The 18,252-nt window shown below is 61.8% G+C and overlaps 2 protein-coding genes across 2 annotated transcripts; one reads left to right on the top strand and one right to left on the bottom strand.

The window, feature by feature from the left end:
- Positions 1–586: 586 nt before the first annotated feature.
- Positions 587–4,990, bottom strand: SIRT6 (sirtuin 6). Its single transcript, XM_054396224.1, has 8 exons — positions 4,925–4,990; positions 3,876–4,003; positions 3,367–3,549; positions 2,679–2,738; positions 2,117–2,212; positions 1,257–1,337; positions 1,035–1,158; positions 587–937 (listed from the first exon to the last, which is right to left on the bottom strand). Exons 1-8 carry the CDS (start codon positions 4,988–4,990, stop codon positions 599–601), a joined length of 1,077 nt encoding a protein of 358 aa, XP_054252199.1. The 3' UTR covers positions 587–598.
- A 2,429-nt stretch (positions 4,991–7,419) lies between these two features.
- Positions 7,420–16,465, top strand: ANKRD24 (ankyrin repeat domain 24). The gene is made up of 20 exons (XM_054396240.1): positions 7,420–7,479; positions 8,508–8,638; positions 8,740–8,828; positions 9,466–9,530; positions 9,931–9,988; positions 10,164–10,234; positions 11,873–11,979; positions 12,065–12,252; positions 12,583–12,611; positions 12,767–12,859; positions 13,360–13,464; positions 13,572–13,616; positions 13,739–13,837; positions 13,917–13,989; positions 14,085–14,206; positions 14,286–15,044; positions 15,117–15,500; positions 15,861–15,998; positions 16,074–16,138; positions 16,372–16,465. Exons 1-20 carry the CDS (start codon positions 7,441–7,443, stop codon positions 16,463–16,465), a joined length of 2,754 nt encoding a protein of 917 aa, XP_054252215.1. The 5' UTR covers positions 7,420–7,440.
- The last annotated feature ends 1,787 nt before the right edge of the window (positions 16,466–18,252 follow it).

Raw genomic sequence — 18,252 nt, 5'->3', positions numbered from 1 at the left:
GACAGGAACACCTTGGGCCCAGCTGCCATGAAGCAACAGGGTCTAACTGAGCTGGGACTCGTGGCCAGACCCAGCCTGGGGCTGCCCCAGAGCAGTAGGCACAGGAGGAGGCAAAGAGAGGAGCAGTGGGACTGGGGAACCATCCCACAGCTCCCAGCCAGGAGTCAGCCAGCACCAGTCCCTCTCCTCTCCACCACCCAGCAACCTTCCCCATGCCACCAGATCATGATCAGGATGGGCTCTGTAGGCAGCTCCCAGCCAGACCACATGAGCTTATCCCAACCACCACCCAGACCCAGATTCATCTGAGATGGCAGCAGCTGCCCCAATGACCCCTAAGCACCACTGCCCCAGCACCAAGCTCTCTCATCCCTCTGCCCCTCTGGGCTCTGCTGGGCCCCACATCCATCTCTTGTGGGGGAACCTCCATCCAGCTGAGCCATGCCCAAGAAGGCTCTCACCAGGCCGGGGGGCACAGCTGCCCTGACATGGGCAGCTCAGGTGTTTTTGATACTTACATAAAAAAAGGGACAATGGTTGAGGACATAAAAAACAGTTGGTAGGAAAAGTAGCACAGACAGAGAGGGAACAGTCTGGGTCAGGTGAGGAGAGGCTCCACCTTCATCTTCTTCACCACTGCTGGCCCCGTGTCCGGGCTGGGACATTCCTGCTTCAGGCTCTCACGGTGCTCCCCCAGTGTGGTCCCAAGGCCAGGGCACAGTCCCCCTGTGCCATTCTGCTGGGGGAGGGGGGGGTCCTCTTTCAGCAGCCCCTGAGCCCCGGGGTCCGATTTGAAGAGCTGCTCAGGTGTGATGAGCTCAGCACGTTCCACCACCACCGGCCCTGCCCACTCCGGCACCTCCAGCCCCAGGAGCTTCATCAGCTTCGTCATGACGTCGTCGACGTAGGCGTGGATGCGCAGGTCAGCCTGCCTGTCCTGGGGGCAAGCACTGTGTCATGGGACAATCACTGCCTGTGGGGACAGCTGTCCCCTCCCGGGCCCAGGTGATGCCAGCAGGGATGCCCTCACTCACGTGTTTGGTTGCCTGCAGGTTGACTATGACCAACTTCCCTCCTCGCTTCTTGGTGATCAGCGGCAGGTTGCCACTGGGTTTGATCTGCAGGGAGGTGCCCAGGGTGACAGAGAGATCAGCTTTCCTGCAGGGAGGACAGAAAACACCCAGGGGCAGAGATAAAGCTGTGGCTGTTTGCAGCTGGCAGCAGCCTCCATGGGGTGGAAAGCCCAAGGGTGGTACCTGCAGGCTTCATCTGCCAGTGTCAGGTCACGGTCGGGCAGGGCATCCTCCCAGTCCAGAATGGTATCTCTTAACTTCCCTCTACAAACACACACAGCACCATGGTTCCCTCCCTGCCAGGCAGAGCTGTCCTGGGTGAGGGAACAGGGACCTAGATCCTGTCCCACCCTCCCTAGCCCAGCACAGGCAGCGGGAGCCCACCAGGAGGTGAGGCAAGGCACAGAATTCACCTGCGGGGGGGATTTGGTGGCTGGTGCTGCAGTGCCACCCAAGCCTCAGCTGATTTTTGCTGTCCCAGTTCTGAGCTGGGATGTGCCTTTCCCAGCCCAGCACCACAGCTGGGCCAGCAGAGCTCTGGCCCATGGCCTGGAGCCCCTAGCTCTGCAGCCAGCCTGGATGGGAACAGCAGCAGGGTTGAGCCTGGTGAAGAAGCAGGGGGGGCAGGTGTAGGGTATCTGGGTGCCAGAGCACTTCAGGATACCTCCAGCTGCAGAGCTGGGGACAGTCTAAGCTTCCCTGCCAGCTTCCCTGCCAAAGGCCAGCAGCAGCAGAGCAGCAGTAGCTGCACCCTGCTGCAGAAAGGGCTCTCTGGAGCCATCATCCTACAGCAGGACATTCCCCAGCACTGGAACATGCTCAGATTCTTGGCATGAGGAGACACCCCCAGGACACTGGGACTCCTTGGAGATGTGGACCTTTGGACTCTTCCAAGCTGGACACCTGGAGATCTCCCAGACACCCTCTGCCTCTTCACCCAAGCTGGAAGCACCAGCAGCCCAGCCCTGCACTGCCCAGTCTTGCACACCAGGCTGCCACCCCATGCCACCCTTGGGAGCCAGCAGCCCAGCAGCCCTCAGTACCTGCATGCCCGCAGGCCCCTGGCCTTGGTGACGCTGCAGAGCCTGCCCGTGGGCTTCAGCCCCATGCTGCCCACCACGGCGTCTCGCACGTACTGCCTGCAAGAGATGGTGGCACCAGGGACGGGCACCAGGGAGCTGCCACCCGCTGTGAAATGTCACCCCAAGGACAACGAGAGGCTGGAACGTGGCCAGAGAAGGGCAACCAAGCTGGAGGAGGGTCTAGAGAACAGGGCTGGGGAGGAGCAGCTGAGGGAGATTCAGCCTGGAGAAGAGGAGGCTGAGGGAGACCTCATTGCTCTCTACAGCTCCCTGAGAGGAAGCTGGAGCCAGGGGGGGGTTGGGCTCTTCTGCCAAGGAACAACAGATAGGAGGAGAGGAAATGGCCTCAAGTTGCCTCAGGAGAGGTTTAGGTTGGACAAGAGGAACAATCTCTTGTCCAGAAGGACTGTCCAGGCCTGGCCTGGGGCAGTGGTGGAGTCTCCATCCTGGAGAGGTTTCAAAGGTGGGCCAGGGTCAGCCACGAAGCCCCCACCCCACTGACACCCCCCAGGCCCTCACATACTTGCCACACTTCACACACTCCTCTACGAACATGTTCCCGTGGAGCTCAGCCAGCTTGTCCCTGTGGGAGACAGCAAAGGTGAGCTGGGGAAGGATGGAGAAATCCGGGGCAAGAGGGCAAGGTGCCCCAAACACCCTCCTCACCCCACACCTCAAGGGCTTCCCCACTTGCCAGCTCTGCTGGATCAGACTTGCCAGGGGATGGTGGGTGGCAGGGATCCTCTGCTATGGCCTGGGGACAGTGTCCCAGCACAGGGTCAGCACCCAGGGGGATGATGTTCTAGACAGCTATGGCTGTGTCAGAGCAAGGCTCCAGTCACAGGCAGGCTCTGGGGGCACTGGGTACCACCAAGGACCTGGCATTGCTGTGGGGAGGCAGCTGGTCTGGTGGAGAGGACCATGGGCAGTGGTTTGAAACTGGAGCAAGGTGGAATAAGGAGGAAGTTTCTGTTCCTTGTGGTGCTGAGGGCCATGGTTTAGTGGTGACCAGGCAGAGCTGGGTGAAGGCTTGGACTGGATGGCCTTAAAGGCCTCTTCCAACCATAACAATTCTGTGATTCTATGGTCTCTGTACCCATTTCCAAACCAGCACATCCCAGTTTCCACTCCCAGACAGATTCCAAGCCATGCTGAGCAGAGCAGTCCTGTGGCAGAGGCTGGGAAAGGCTGGAGGGATCCAGAGGCAGTACCGTGGGAATCCGGAGCGCACGTGAAGCCCATCCACGTTCTGGCTGACCAGGAACTTCAGGATACCAACTCTCTGCAGCCCCAGCAGTGCCATGTGAGTCTTGGAGGGCCTGGCATTCTCAAAGGTGGTGTCAAATTTGGGGGACAGCCCCTTCTCTTCCATTGTCCAGACACCATTGGGCCCCCTGCAGCAGTGGGGACAGAGAGGGTGAGAACTGGGAGCTCAGGCTCCAAGAAGGCAATGGGAAGGCACCAGAGGTCCTGTGGGTAGGATGAGCAAGGCACTGCTAAAGAAAGGTCATGGATCAGCAGTGGGCAGAAGCAGAGCATGTGTAGGGCTTCTGTGAGGCACAACCTGATGTCAAATGAGTGGGAAAAGGGAGAGGGATTTTCAGCTGGATCTGGGAGGGATGGAGCAGGTCTGGCTGGGGTAGTGGAAGGACAGCCCAGGGCTTCTGAAGCTGGCCTGGGAGGAGCTGCCCTCCTTCCAACCCCTGCCCACCAGCCTTACCTGAAGTCGGGAATCCCCGAGGCAGTGCTGATGCCAGCCCCGGTGTGGAACACCACATTGGAGGAACTCCTGATCAAGTCTGCCAGCTCCTGCACCTTCCGCTCCAGCTCCTCTGGTGGGTCAAAAATCTGAGCAGAAGAGATGGATGGATAGACCATAGGCTCAGAAAGGGTGGAGAGGCCCTCTGAGATCACCCAGCCCAACCAGCAACCCAGAACCACCATGGCCACTAAACCATGGCCCCAGGTGCCATGGCCACACCTTTCTTGAACACTTTCAGGACTGGGGACTCCACCACCTCCCTGGGCAGCCTGTTCCAATCCCTGACCACTCTTGCAGCAAAGATGGAGTGATGGGGTAGACCTGGGGGCCACCAGGAGGGAGCCATGGGGTTGGGGCAGGGCCTGGGGGTGACATGGAGAGAGCCCATGGGGCTGGAGGGGTCATGCAGGGAGCCACAGGGTAGGCCTGGAGGGGCCACGGAAAGAGCCCATGGGGCTGGAGGGGACATGCAGGGAGCCACAGGGTAGGCCTGGAGGGGCCATGGAGAGAGCCCATGGGGTTGGAGGGGACATGCAGGGAGCCACAGGGTAGGCCTGGAGGGGCCATAGAGAGAGCCCATGGGGTTGGACGGGACATGCAGGGAGACATAGTGTAGGCCTGGAGGGGCCATGGAGAGAGCCCATGGGGCTGGAGGGGACATGCAGGGAGCCATAGCGTAGGCCTGGAAGGGCCATGGAGAGAGCCCATGGGGTTGGAGGGGACATGCAGGGAGACATAGCGTAGGCCTGGAGGGGCCATGGAGAGAGCCCATGGGGCTGGCGGGGACATGGAGGAAGGCGCTCGGATGGGGGTGACATGGAGGGAGCCATAGGGTGGGCCTCGAAGGCCATGAAAGGAACCCATCGGGCGGGGGGTCCACGGAAGGAGCCATGGGCTGTACCTGGGGCCACACAAAGGGCTCCCTGGTGCCCGGCTCCCCGCGGCAGCCTCCCCCCGCCCCGCCCGGCACCCGGGCGGGCACCCGCCGGGCCCTGAGCCGCTCTCACCTCGGGGAGGCCGCACTTGCCCTTGTCTGAGTAGGGCGAGAGCCCGGCCGCGTAATTCACCGCCATGGCCGGTCGCGGCCGCCGGCCCGCGCATTGTTACCGGCCCCCGGCGAGCGGAAGCCGAAGGGAGGCCGCGGCGGGGCGGGGCGGGCATTGGCCGGGAAGGGACGCTGGAGCCGCCATCTTTATGCCGGGCAGTAAGGGCGTATGGGAGCCGGCTGCCCTCACTCCGCCAGGGCGCCATTTTTGTGCCGGGCAAGAAAAAAAAAAAAAAAAAAAAAAAAAGGCGGCGGGGCGGGGCGGGGCGGGGCGGGGGAGCCGGCCGCCCTCACCCTGCCGGGGCGCGGCGGCAGACCCCCAAGGATGGCATAGGGGCCGGGGGTGCCAGGGAAGGGCAGGGGGCGCAGGGAAGGGCAGGGGTCGCCGGGGAAGATCAGTGCGTGCTGGAAAGGGCATTTGGTGCTGGAAAGAGCAAAGGGTGCCAGGGAAGGGCAGAGGGTGCCAGGGGAGGGCAAGGGGCACGGGTAAAAGCAGGGATATGAGCCAATGGCATGAGGTGGCAAGGAAGGGCTGTGAGTGCCAGGGAAGGGCAAGCAATGGCAAGGGGTGCAGGGAAAGGTTTAGGATGTGCCAGGGAAAGGGCAGGGGGCTGCCAGTGAGGGCAGGAGGTGTCAGGCAAAGTCTGTGGATACCAGCTGGTCAGGGCTCAGCCATGCCCCACACCACCTGCAGCCCCAGACTCCAGAGAGGGAACTGGGTCTGACCCCCACCCCATCTCTCTCTCCAGGTCATGCCCTGCCATGCCCCCTCACCTCCCTGTCCCTGGGCATTTCAGGGGTACAAGCAGCACCCCCTGCCCAAGCAGGGCCTGTCCCCTCGCAGCCCCTGCGGCTGCCCGGTGCTGCCAGCTGTAACCGCAGCCAGGCTGTAACCCAACTCCCTCGCCTCGGGTCCCCCCCTCTGCGGGTGCCAGGGCTGTGGGGACACGGCAGGCGAGGACAGGGCCCTGGGAGCAGCAGGGCCGGGGGTGACAGAGCCAATACTGGTGGCAGAGAGACCCTCGAGTACAGCTGTGCTCTGTCCAGGTGCCACGGGGCTGAGGCTGGAGCCACCATGAAGAGCCTGAAGGCCAGGTTCAAGAAGGCAGACGTGAGTGCAACCCCCAGGGATGTGGGGACATGGGGACTGGCCCCAGGATGTCCATGGGGGCATGGGGCTCTGGCCTGGGGTGACTCAAGCTGTAGAGGGACATAGGGACCTGCCCTGGCATGACCTAAGCTTCACAGAGACGTGGGAACTTGCCCTGGGGTGACCCAAGCTTTACAGGAACTTGAGGACATGGGAATCTTCCACAGGACGTCAGCAGTGTCACAGGGACGTGGCAATGTGCCCTAGGACATGGGGTGGCTGCTCACCATGGGGCCAGCAGCCCTGTGGAGGTTGTCATTGTCACCCTGGCTGGTGAGATCAAGCTCCCAGTGCCCCCCAGGGGTGCTCCCACGGCCATTGTTGGGAGTGGGGCAGAGCAAAGGCAAAAAGGGCAGCAGCAGGGAGAGGGAAGCAGACCCCAGGTCCCCTCCCTGTCCTCTTTCTGGGGGTGGCTGCCAGCTTTCCAGCTGCCACAGCCAGTGGAACCAGCATGTTGATGCTCCTCAATTATTCAGCAGCAGCCTGGCACGGGGCTGCAGGCTGTCACCACCCTGCACAGCGGGCAGAGGGTGATGGTGCTGTCCCCAGTGCCCACGGCAGCACCGGGCACACACAGGCACTGGGGACACAGCTGGGGACACACATGGCTGATGGCCCCCATGTGGAGTCTTCAGGCCTGCCCTGCTCAGGGTGCTCCGTGCCTCAGTTTCCCCACACTGTCCTGGTCACTTCTGTAAGCGGGGTCGGGGAGAGAGGCTCCTGCAGCCCTGGGGTTCTTCAGGGACAGCTGTCTGGGGACGCTTTGCATTTTGGGGTTCCCACCTTGAGAGGGGTTTGCCAAGACCCTGAGATGCAGGCAGGGGCTCCTGCCCCTCCCTGGGCTCCGGGGCTGTGGTGGGAGGCAAGTTTGTGCCCACCAGGGCACAAGGGTCCCACCTGTCCCTCCCCAGAGAGTGGGATCTGGCTGGCATCAGGAGGATGCTCCACCCCTTGGTTTTGGGGTGCATTTTGCCTCACCTGGAGCATGGGGTGGGAAAGCTGCCCCCTCCTCAATGCCTCCCAGTTTAACTGGGACCAGGCTAGGCGCTGGTCCGGGACTGGGACCGTGGCACCCGCTCCGTGGCCGGGGTGCGGCGATGCCTGGAGCTCTGGATGCGGAGGAGGGAGGGAAGAAGAGAAAGAAGGAGGGACGGGAGGGATGGAGGGAGGCGGATCCTGGCTCCCACTGCGGCAGGACCTGGCCCCCGCCCCGGCAGCGATGCTGGACCGAGCTGGGGTCTGGGGTCCACGGCCTGGAGCCCCAGTTTGCCCTCGGCCGGGCGGGGGACGAGGGGTGCATGGCTGCCCGCCGCCTCCTGCTCAGCACCATGAAGCAGATCTGCCTCTGTGCCGCTGCCTCCTTCGCGGTACGTCCCTGCCCTCCATCTCCTGTCCCCTCTGCTCACGTCCTCCGGGGTAAGCCGTGTCCCCCCCCACCCCCCAGGACCCCCTCTAGCCCCATCCCGGGGCTCGGCTGCATCCTCTCCAACCTGCTTTGTACTTGCATGAGCAAGGGTGTGGGGGGAAGCGGGCACCACCCTCCCAGCTTGCCCAGGAACCCTGCGAGACTGGTGGAGGGATGGTGTCCCCTAGCCTGGCAGGGCTGGAGGGGTTTGCAAGGTCACCAGGCGGGCAGAGTGGCACAGGTCCTGTGCCCAGCACTGGGCAGCAGGCTGGCGAGGGGCAGGATGCCAGCAGCTCCCAAAAGGTGACATCCATTTCCTGCCGCTGCCACCGCAGCGAGCTGGGGTTGTCGTCACCAGCTGCGGGGTGAGCCCAGGACGTCTCCAGCTGCTCCCGGCTCGGGATGGCGACATGTGGCACCAGCAAGTCCCCACCCAGCCCAAGTCCTGCACAGGGTGGGGACAGCCTTGTGCCCCCTAATCCTGGGGGTGCTGGAGACATCCCAGGGGATCTGCTCTCGCTGCCAGCTGCTCTCGTCCTGGTTTGGTCCCTTCCTCGGCAGGGAGAAGGGTTGGAATGGGCTCCCTGGGGAGCCCATGGCAGGGATGGGGCTCAGGCAGCTCATGGGTGCTGGCTGTGTTAGCACTGGGGGCACTGGCAGAGCAGCATTGGCTCACCCCCAGATCCCAGCCTGCCCCCTCCACAGCCAAACTGGACCAGCTCTGTAAACCCTGGTGTGTGAGCTGCAGACTGGGGAGAGGCTGAGGAAGATCCTCAGCCCACTCAGCTGTGCCAGCTAAACCTTCCATGCCTGGGAGCCACACACCACACACCACAGCACCCTGAAAGGGATTGTCCCAGAGACAAGGGATAGAGATGGGTGGAAGATCGCTGGGGTGGGGCTGAGGAGAGGTCCCCAAGCCATGCCTGGCACCCCACATGTCCCCAGGGATGGCACAGCCATCACAGCCTCCTCTTGGCTTCATTGCAGAGCCAGGACTGGACCAAGAATGATGAGAAGCTCCTGCAAGCTGTGGACTACAACGATGCTGGGAGGGTGACATCGCTGCTGGTCCGCAAGGGGCTGGTGGCCACCAAGCTGGACTCAGAGGGCAAATCTGCGTAAGTGCTTGACCCACATCCCTGGGACAGCAGGGACCCAGGGCTGGGGACAAGGCTGGGACAAAGGGACAGGAGTCCCACAGCCCCTGGTCTCCCTGCAGGTTCCACCTGGCTGCCATGCGGGGGAACGTGGACTGCCTGGAAGCTATGCTGGCCCACGGCGTGGATGCCATGACCAAGGACAGCTCGGGTGAGGGCATGGTCACCGCATGTGCCCAGCTGATGCCATGGGGCTACTGGCACTCCCTGCTTGTTCCTACCCTGCTGGACAGGTGTTGAGGCTGAGGGGACAGCCACACCTTGGTGGGCTGTAAATTGTCCCAGCTTCCTATAGGCACTCAAACCCTGGCTGGTGGTGCTCCTGGGGATGTCCCTGGGGGAGACCTTCTGGTGGCCTTTCAGTACTTAAAGGGGCCAATAAGAAAGCTGGGGACAGGCTTTTGATCAGGCCCTGTTGGGACAGGACAAGATGGGATGGTTTGAAACTCGAAGAGGGAGATTCAGACTAGAGAGAAGAAGGAATTGTTTATGCTGGGGGTGGTGAAAGCCTGTCCCAGGTTGTCCAGAGAGGTGGGAGCTGCCCCATCCCTGGCACCATTCCAGGTCAGGTTGTTTGGGGCTGTGAGAAACCTGCTCTGGTTGGGGATGTCCTTTCCAGATGAGCTTTAAAAAAGATCTCTTCCAACCCAAGCCATTCTATGATTCTATTCAGCCCCAGCCTAGCAGCTCCTCCTGTGTGCCCATGCAGCTGTCACCCAAGCAGTCCCCTCTGCCACCGCCCCACTGCCTGCTCTCTGACCTGTCTGTCTGTCTGTCCCTCTGCCCAGGTTACACTGCCCTGCACCTGGCATCCAAGCATGGCCACCCACAGTGTGTCAGCAAACTGCTGCAGGTACTGGCAAGGAGGGTGCTGAGCCAGCCAGGGGTCCCCTCCGTCCTTCAGCTCTCTTTTTACACTGAGCATGCTGAGAGCCTGGCCCAGGTTGCCCAGAGAGCTGGGAGCTGCCCCATCCCTGGAACCATTCCAGGTCAGGTGTTTGGAGCTCTGAGCAGCCTGCTCTGGTTGCAGCTGTCCCTGCTGACTGCAGGGGCATGGACTGAATGACCTCCAAAGGTCCCTTCCACCCAGCCCATGCCAGGATTCTGATTCCCTTCCCTCAGCAGTGCTGTAGCCTGACATGGTGATCCTCAGCTCTGCCCAGCCCTCCACCATGCCAAAGAGCCACATCCACCAGAGCAGTCTGTCTGTCTGTCTGTCTGCTGTCCTCCTGTAACCCTGTCCTCTCCCTCAGGCCTCCTGCCCTGTGGACCTGGCTGACAGCAGTGGCAAAACAGCTCTGCACCACGCAGGTGAGTGGGGATGGTGCCAGCTCTGTCCTGCTGGTGTCCCCAGGGGAAGCAGAGTGCTCAGCCTCTGTCCTTCTCGAGGTGACCTACTCTAGGTGACCCTGCCCTGGCAGGGAGGTTGGGCTGGATGACCTTTGGTGGTCCCTTCCAAACCCTACCACTCTGTGCCCCTCCTCAGCGGCCAGCGGCTGCATCTCCTGCTCGGAGATCCTCTGTGATTTCAAGGCTCCCTTGAACATCAAGGACAAGGTGAGGAGTGTAATTAACAAAAATGACCACTCCAGTTTTATGTGGTTAAATTTAAAGTTTTATTTGGTAAGTGAGCAAAAATAGCGCTGGGCAGCCGGGGGAATCTCCTGTTCCTCCACGGCTCACATCTGACAGTATCGTATAGACTCCTTTTATAGGGTAGGAGTTCAGCATCATCTCAGTCTCTTTGCATTGTTTCAGTTCCTTATCTCTTGTTCTGCATACTCGGAGCCAGTTTATCATTCTGCATATGCGTAGATATCCAGCAAGGAGTCGTGGATCCGGCTTAGGAATGTTAGAATACAGGACTTTGACAGATACACAAAGCTGCCTATGATACACAAGGCTGTCTGTTGTAGTTTAGTTACAAGTCTTGGCAAATAAACAAAGCAACCTACATTCCACTATTAAGCTTTTATAAAAGATAATTATTAATCTAACATCATTTAAACTTAACATCATATGATTAACAGATAATTCCATTTCTATTTATTACAAAGAGTTTGGATTAGATACGTATTTTATGGGTAAGAAACATGTGGAAAACAATTATTGTTGTGATAGAGTAGGTGATTCATTACATTTTAAAGTCAAGGAATTTGAAACTCTCCACTAGCTACGGCACAGCAGGTTTGTTCAGGCCAGGACAAGGGTAATGGTGAAGTGGAACTCTTCTCCTTGCCATGAGGAGGGAAGCAATGTATATGATAGACATTATGTAACAGCTACATATTTAGTATCCACTCCTTAAATCTTGTTTTTCATATTTCAGTGGCTTTTTAGACATCCCAGCTCAGCTGCTTTCATTATTGCTGTGATTTGAACTTGAGCTTTTTGTCTGTCTGATACAGGAACTAGTTGAAGTGCCCAACAACCCAAATTCAGAGACCTGATGTCTGAACCCCACAGTTAAACACTCATTGCCCCAGATTTCCTGCTCCTTTAACACTGGCTGCAGGATTTAGCAGATAGGATGAGAAACTCTTTGCCAGAGCACTAACAGAATCTACAAATCCAATCTGCCCAATCTGGAGGCTCCCTAGCTGTATTCACAGCCCATATCAACCTCCCAGGGCCTTCAGTTTCTCCTGCTGTGGGTCAGGTCTACAGCTCCCCCACAGCTCTGCCCTGGCCTGGGCATTGTCTCATTAGCAGAGGTCTGAATAGAGGAGACAAAGTGTGAAACGTTCTTCCCCTGCCCTGATGACAGCAATAGTCACCTATTGTCCCTGGCCCCACAGGTATTTACCAGTGTGGGGAGAAGCCCTCTGGGATTTGGAAAGGTGATAAGGGGGCTATTTCACATTTTGGCTTGAACAGATTGTCTAGGAAAGGGTAAGCAGAGAACAGTCAGGGTCCTCACATATGATTAACAATAATTTCATTTTTATTTATTACAAGGAGGTCCTTCTGCTTCTCACCCTGCCAGGGGGCCAGCCGGGGCTGCCTCTGGAAGGCAGCAGCTTCTGTGGTGGGACAGGCTGGTGGGAGGTGGAACAGAGGGCAGGGAGTGGAACAGAGGGTGGGGGGTGGAATAGAGGGTAGGAGGTGGGAACCTGCGAGGTAACAGGAGTGAGGTGCCCCGCGGGGAGATCTCAGCCTCCTCTGTGTGTCCTCACCCGAACTGCCCCTGCCCAGGATGGCTTCACGCCGCTGATCCTTGCTGCCAAGATGAACCACCCGGAGCTGTGCCGATACCTGATGCACCGCGGAGCTGCCGTCAACAGCCGCGACCAGCAGGGGAGGTGAGGCTGCACTGGTGGGGACTGGGATTGATGGGGAGGTGGAGGGAATGGGCCCCCTCACCTCTGCTCTCCCCTCTCTACTCAGGACAGCCTTGATGCTGGCCTGTGAGAATGGCAGTGTGGAGACCGTGGAGGTGCTGGTCAGTGGTGGTGCCCGGGTGGCCTTGGTGGACTCCACAGGTCATGATGCTGCTCACTACAGCCTGGCCACAGGCAATGCTCTCATCCAGCACTTCCTGCAGGAGGCTGCCCAGCGCCGCTCCTGGGCCAGTGGTAAGGCAGCTGTGCCACCCTCTGCTCCAGGGCAGGGATCACAGGGAAGTTTTCAGGGTGCTGTGGGGCAGGGCTGTCTCTAACCTGAGGCTGGAGGGGATGAGCCAGGCTGGGGGACATGAGTCTCCTTTTCCTGGGTGCTGGGGGTGCCTGGGAGGTGGTGCTGAGTCTTGGCTGCCAGCCTCAGTGGCTGCACATGCTTTGCACACGTGTGTTCATGCATGTTTACGGGCATGTTCAGAGATACTCCTGAAGGCTCTGCCTGCTTTGCCCACCCCTAGGACCTCCTAAACCTCCCCAATTTCTCTTTCTCCCCTCTGTGCCCCACAGAAGAGGAGTCAGTGGAGCAGACGTCCCAGGTTAGGGCCTGCCTGGCTCTCCACCTCTCCTCAGGGCTGGCCTGGCCTCAGCCCCTGGGCAAGGGTCTCCAGACACCCTGGGACTCTCCAGAGTGGCCAAAAAGGAGGCAGGCCACGCTGTGTGTGATATCCCTTCTGGCCTGGTGTCCCTGCAGACATCTTCTCCCAGCCAGTCATCTGTCAGGGACAAAAGCAGCACCCCGAGGAAGAGGAAGGCTCCTCTGCCTCCCTTGGGCACCTCCAGCCAGGTGAGAGGGGGTCCCCATATCCACACTCCACTTGGCAGGCGTGGGGGAGCCAAACCATGGCTGGCTCAGGCTACCTTCACCCTCCCTGTGGTGGAGGTGATGGTCCTGGGCTGGCCTCAGCTGCAACAGCAGCTCTGTCCTTACTCCTGGGGTGCACACAGCACCCTGGGCCCCGAGTCCCTGGCTGTCAGTCTCTTTCTTTCCACCCTGCAGGCCCCAAATGCCCTTGCCTGCGGGAACTGTGCTGGCACTGGTGGGGTCCATGCCCTGCCTGAGCTTTTCCTCCTTTCTCTGCTGTCAAAAATCACCCTGGGCACTGCAAGCATGGCTGGCCCATGGGGGGCACATGGTGCTGGAGGGCTCTTGGAGCCCCCATGGGGAGGAGGGGCAGGAGGGGCCTGAGAGCGGGGAGGGAGCTGAGTGTGGAGAGGGGGCTGAGAGTGGGGAAGGGGCTGAGAGTGGGCAGGGGGCTGAGAGTGGGGAGGGGGCACTCGTTGCAGGAGGACCGGGACGCCTACGAGGAGATCGTGAGGCTGCGGCAGGAACGGGCCCAGTTCCTGCAGAAGATCCGGGGCTTGGAGCAGCAGGAGAAGCAGAGACGAGAGGTACCTGAGGCGCCAGGGAGATGCCACCATGTCCCTTGGCAGTGGAGGGCACAGGAGGGACGGGGCCAGTGTTTACCTCTCCCTGTTTTCCCTCTGTGTCCTGCTAGCGAGCAGAGCTGGATGAGGGCTCCCTGCGCTCCATGGAGAAGCAGGTGAGGCTGGTGAAGAGCTCATGGCTGGCCTGGGCTCTCTGAGGGGTCCTGCTGCTGGGGGGTGTCACTTGGCCTCTCTGGGGGGAGCAAAAGGACCTCCATGGCTGCATTCTGCACCACAGATCAAGGAGCTGGAGGAACGGCTGGCAGTGAGGGATGGTGAGAAGGAGAGGCTGGGCAAGGAGGTGGAGGCTCTGAGGAGCCGCTTGTCCTCCCTGGAGGTAGGTAAGGTGTGGGTAGCAGCTGGCAGTGCCAGGGGATGGGGTGTGGGGGAGGCTGACCCTGACTATGCACCCCCAGAACGAGAAGGAGAACACAAGCTACGACATTGAGACGCTGCAGGATGAGGAGGGAGATCCGCTCGAGTTTCCAGGTAGGGCCCAAGGTCCCCAGCTGGGGAGGTGGCACCGCACGGCAGGGAGCAGGGGCAGGGCTGGGCATGGCTCTGGAGTCCCTTGCAACCCGCAGGGGCAGAGCTGCTGCTGTCCAAGAAGACGCTGAGCCCCTCGGCCGAGGAGCTGCTGGCCACGCTGCAGGGCCAGGTGCAGTCCCTCACCGTGCAGAACCAGGAGCTGCGGGAGAAGATCCAGGTGAGCATCTGTCCGTCCGTCTGTCCCTCCCTGCCCCTGTCCTCTGGCCCCTCTGCTGTCCTCACCATCTCCTTGGCAGGTACTGGAGAACTTCGAGCGGGACGAGAGCAACCTGACCGCCCCGGGGGACATGGTGCCTGCCAGCCTCTACAAGGCTCTGCAGCAGGAGCTGGAGCAGCTGCGGGCACAGTGCTCGGAGCTGCCGCGGGGCACGGGGGTGAGGGAGGAGGCCAGGGGGCAGCAGGAGGAGCAGAGCCGAGCCCCCGAGCAAGCCCTGAAGCAAACCACGGAGGGGAGCATGGCCAAGGAGCCAGTCAGGAGTGAGGGCAAGGTGGGAGAGCTGCGGGTGCCCAAGACCTCCTCCTCCTCCTGTGAGCGGGAGGCCGGTGTCGAGCTGGTGGAGGCTCGGGCAGCCCTGCAGCAGGCCCAGGCGGCACTGAAGGAGAGGGAGCAGCAGGTGAAGGAGCTGCAGGCCCGTTTGGAGGCTGTGGAGCCGACAGCCTCCCCAGGGGCCTCCCTAGAAGAGATGTCAAGGGAGAAGGAGGCTCTGCTGGAGCGGTGCAGCCGGGCAGAGGCTGAGGCAGAGGCCCTGCGGCGGGAGCTGGAGGCCAAGGGCAGGGACTGGCGAGTGGCGGGCAGCCCCCAGCCAGAGCCAGGGGCACTGGAGCGGAGGGTGGCAGAGCTGGCACGCCAGCACGAGGAGGCGACGGCCCAGCTGGGGCAGCTGCGGGAGACGCTGTGCCGCAGGGAGGCCGAGTTGGGCGGGCTGCGGGAGCAGCTGGCGGCACGGCCGGTGGCACGGCAGCAGCACGAGGAAGCCCTGGAGCGGCTGCGGCTGGCGCGGGTGGAGGCAGAGGGCCGAGTGCCGCGGGCAGAGCACACCAGGGCCACGGCAGCGCTGGAGGAGCAGGCGCGGGCGCTGCGGGAGCAGGTGGCCAGGCTGGAGGCCGCGGCAGAGGCCAAGGAGTGCGAGGCCGCCCGGCTGGAGGCTGAGCTGGCGTCGGCCGTGCCACGGGCAGAGCACGAGGCGGCGCAGGAGGGGCTGAGGGCCGAGGCGGCGGCACTGGCCCAGCGGCTGAGTGAGCTGTCGAGGCGCCACGAGAAGACCTGCGAGGAGGTGTTCCGCGTCCAGCGCCAGGCGCTCTTCATGAAGAGCGAGCGGCAGGCGGCCGAGGAGCGGCTGGCAGCTGCCCAGCAGCAGCTGGTGGAGGCGCAGGGCGAGGCGCGCAAGCTGCGGGAGCTCCACGGCCACGCCGAGGACTCGGCACGGCTGGTCAGGGACAGGGACAGGAAGGTAGGGGCCAGGGAAAAGGGGTGCTGGGGAGTGGGGGAAGGGAGGAGATGGAGGCTGGAGATGAGGAATTCTGGGTGGGGAGGCACTGGCACAGGTTGCCCAGGGAGGCTGTGGATGGCTCCTGCCTGGAGGTCTTCAAGGCCAGGCTGGATGAGGCCTTGCTGCTCTCCTGCATCCTTCCCCCTTTTTCCTTCCCCAAGCTGAGCTCCAACCCAGGGGTGAGGGGAGAGGGGTGGGAAAGCTCCAGCTCTGCTCCTGCCCAGGCACAGGGGCCATCCTGGTATTGCAGTGGGCATGGCCACGGGGGACCCCCAGGGAGCTGACGCTGAGGGGCCCCTGTGACCTCTGGGTGCTGTGCAGATCACTGAGCTCTCCAAGGAGGTCTTCAGGCTGAAGGAAGCCCTGAACGCCCTCCCCGAGTCCCGGGGACCAACGCAGTCACCCCCAGACAGTGCTGCACTCCAGGCCAGGATCTGTGCACTGGAGGAGAAGCTGGTGGTGGGTACTGCCTGGTGGGTTCTGGACTTCCACAAGCCCCCAGCCCCATGCTCAAACCCCATGGTTCTTTTGCAGGAGACAGAGAAGCGGCACAGCAAGGTGGTGACGCTGTACAGGAGCCACCTGCTCTATGCAGTGCAGGTGAGATGGGGATGTGAATGTGGGGGAACTGGGGACACCAGTAGGAGACACTGTGGCAGCAGCCAGCCACATGTTGGTGCCCACATGCATGTGGGGGGCAGCAAGATGCTGGATCCTCCTGCCAGCCCTGGGGTGCACGGTGCTGAGGGGCTTTGGAACTGGATGATCTTGAAGGTCCCTTCCAACCCAAAGCACTCTGTGATTCTGCATCCCCTCTGCTGTCCACACCAATGTCCCTTCCACCCCAGGGCCACATGGATGAGGATGTGCAGAGGCTCCTCTGCCAGATCCTGAAGATGCAGCGGCTGCAGGAGCAGGGCCGGTGAGCCCCTGCCAGCACAGAGGTGGTGGCACAGCTGGTGACACGCCTGAGGGGCCAGGCCCGTGACAGCTACCTCTGTGCCCCTTTGCTTCTCTGGGCTGCACCCCGGCACTGGCACATATGCACTCCCACACTCCCCAGCCCTGCTGCCCCCCACGCCCCAGCACAGCAGCAATAAAGTGTTTATACTCATGCCAACGGGGTGGTTCATCTCTGGGGGGCACCAGGGTGGGCATAGAGGGTTGGGGAGAGAGGGGGGGAGGTTCCATGGTCTTGTGCTGGTGGCACCAGAGCTGGATGCAACGCTGCAGGTGGGGGCTCAGCAGAGCACAGCAGAGCAGATTCTGTGGTGCCTGCAGCCCTGATCTCCCCAGATGGGCTCAGGGCATTGGGCTGGTGGCGTGGGAAGGGCTGGAACCCGCCTGGCCGGAGCCGAAGCTGCTTCCCTGCGGGCGGGTGCGGAGCTCCGTGCGGAGCGCGGCTGGGCGCGGATCCCCCCCGGGACGGCGCTTCCTGAGCGAGGAAGTTGGGTTGAGACCGGCCGGGGCCGCCGCTTCCCGGTGACACAGCCTCGGGTCCCACCGGTCCGGCCCTGTGGCGGTGAGCGAGAACGGGGACAGGGCTCCCCATGGGGCTGGGGGCACAGCGCGGGTCTGGGGGGACGCTGCGGGGAGCCCCAGGCTGCAGGGCAAGCTGGGAATGTCCTGCCCTGGGGAAAGTCGGGAATGTCCTGCTGAGTCCTGCAGCCGGGGTGGGCACCGAAGGCAGGATTTGTCCCTGTGGTGCTGAGCTTGACAGCCCCAGTCAGTGGGGCTGACTGGGTACTGGGGGGTCTCTGTGAGGGACAGTCCCTCCCCAGATGCCCGGGGAGGTGGGGGGCAGCTGAGTGAGCTCATCCCTGCTCCAGGCCTGGAGCGACCTGGAAGCCTGGCACCAGGCTGAGGTGGCAGCAGGTCCCCAGTCCCAGGCACTTTCTCTCCCACCTCTGCCCCCTCCTCCCTCCTGGGCGCAGGATCTGTCCACTGCAGCGAGAAACTGTCCCCTGCCCCTGTCCCCAGGGTGTGTGGCAAGGCCAAAGGGGAAACTGAGGCACGGCACTGGGGGGTAGCCTGTGGGTTGGGTCTGAACCCCTGGCTTTAGTGATGCCCCTGCAGCACCTGGGGACCTGTGGCTGTGGTGTCCCTGCTGTCCCCTGCCCTGCGGTTTGAGCACCCTGCCTGTCTCCACAGGTCCCTGGAACTGGGCAGCTCTGATGAGTCCTCCGGACATGAAGTGGCTTTGGGTGGTGACTTTTGTGGCACCTGCCTGCACTGTCCCCTACAATGGCACCAAGGATGGGGACAATGGGGACAGAGGTATGGGGACAATGGGCACTGGGGATGGAGGGACTGGGTCAGCTGGGAGGGAGGTGTGAGGGGGCCTAGGGGGACAGGAGGGCTGTGGGCAGAGAGGTGGAGATCTGCGAGACCAGTTACAGGACCAGAGGTCTGGACTGGAGGTCTGGGAGCATCTGGGGGGGGCTGGAGGCAGACTGGGGCTGGAGATGGAGGGAGCAGGGATGGAGGTACAAGGGTAGTGAGGGAACTGGGGACACTGAGGGGATCAAGGACAGAAGGACAGGGCATGTAAGGACAGAGGTAAAGGGACAGTGGAGGGACTAGGGACATGGAGGGCCTGAGGACAGAGCCGGGGTGGGACTGGTGAGACAGTGAGGGTCTGGGAACATGAGGGGACGAAGGACAGAGGCATGGGGGCTGGAGGCACTGGGGAGGGAGGGACACCACTGGGCTG

Source organism: Indicator indicator, chromosome 36 (assembly GCF_027791375.1).
Source record: "Indicator indicator isolate 239-I01 chromosome 36, UM_Iind_1.1, whole genome shotgun sequence".
Classification (NCBI taxonomy): domain Eukaryota; kingdom Metazoa; phylum Chordata; class Aves; order Piciformes; family Indicatoridae; genus Indicator; species Indicator indicator.
This window is presented reverse-complemented; position numbering and strand designations above follow the sequence as displayed.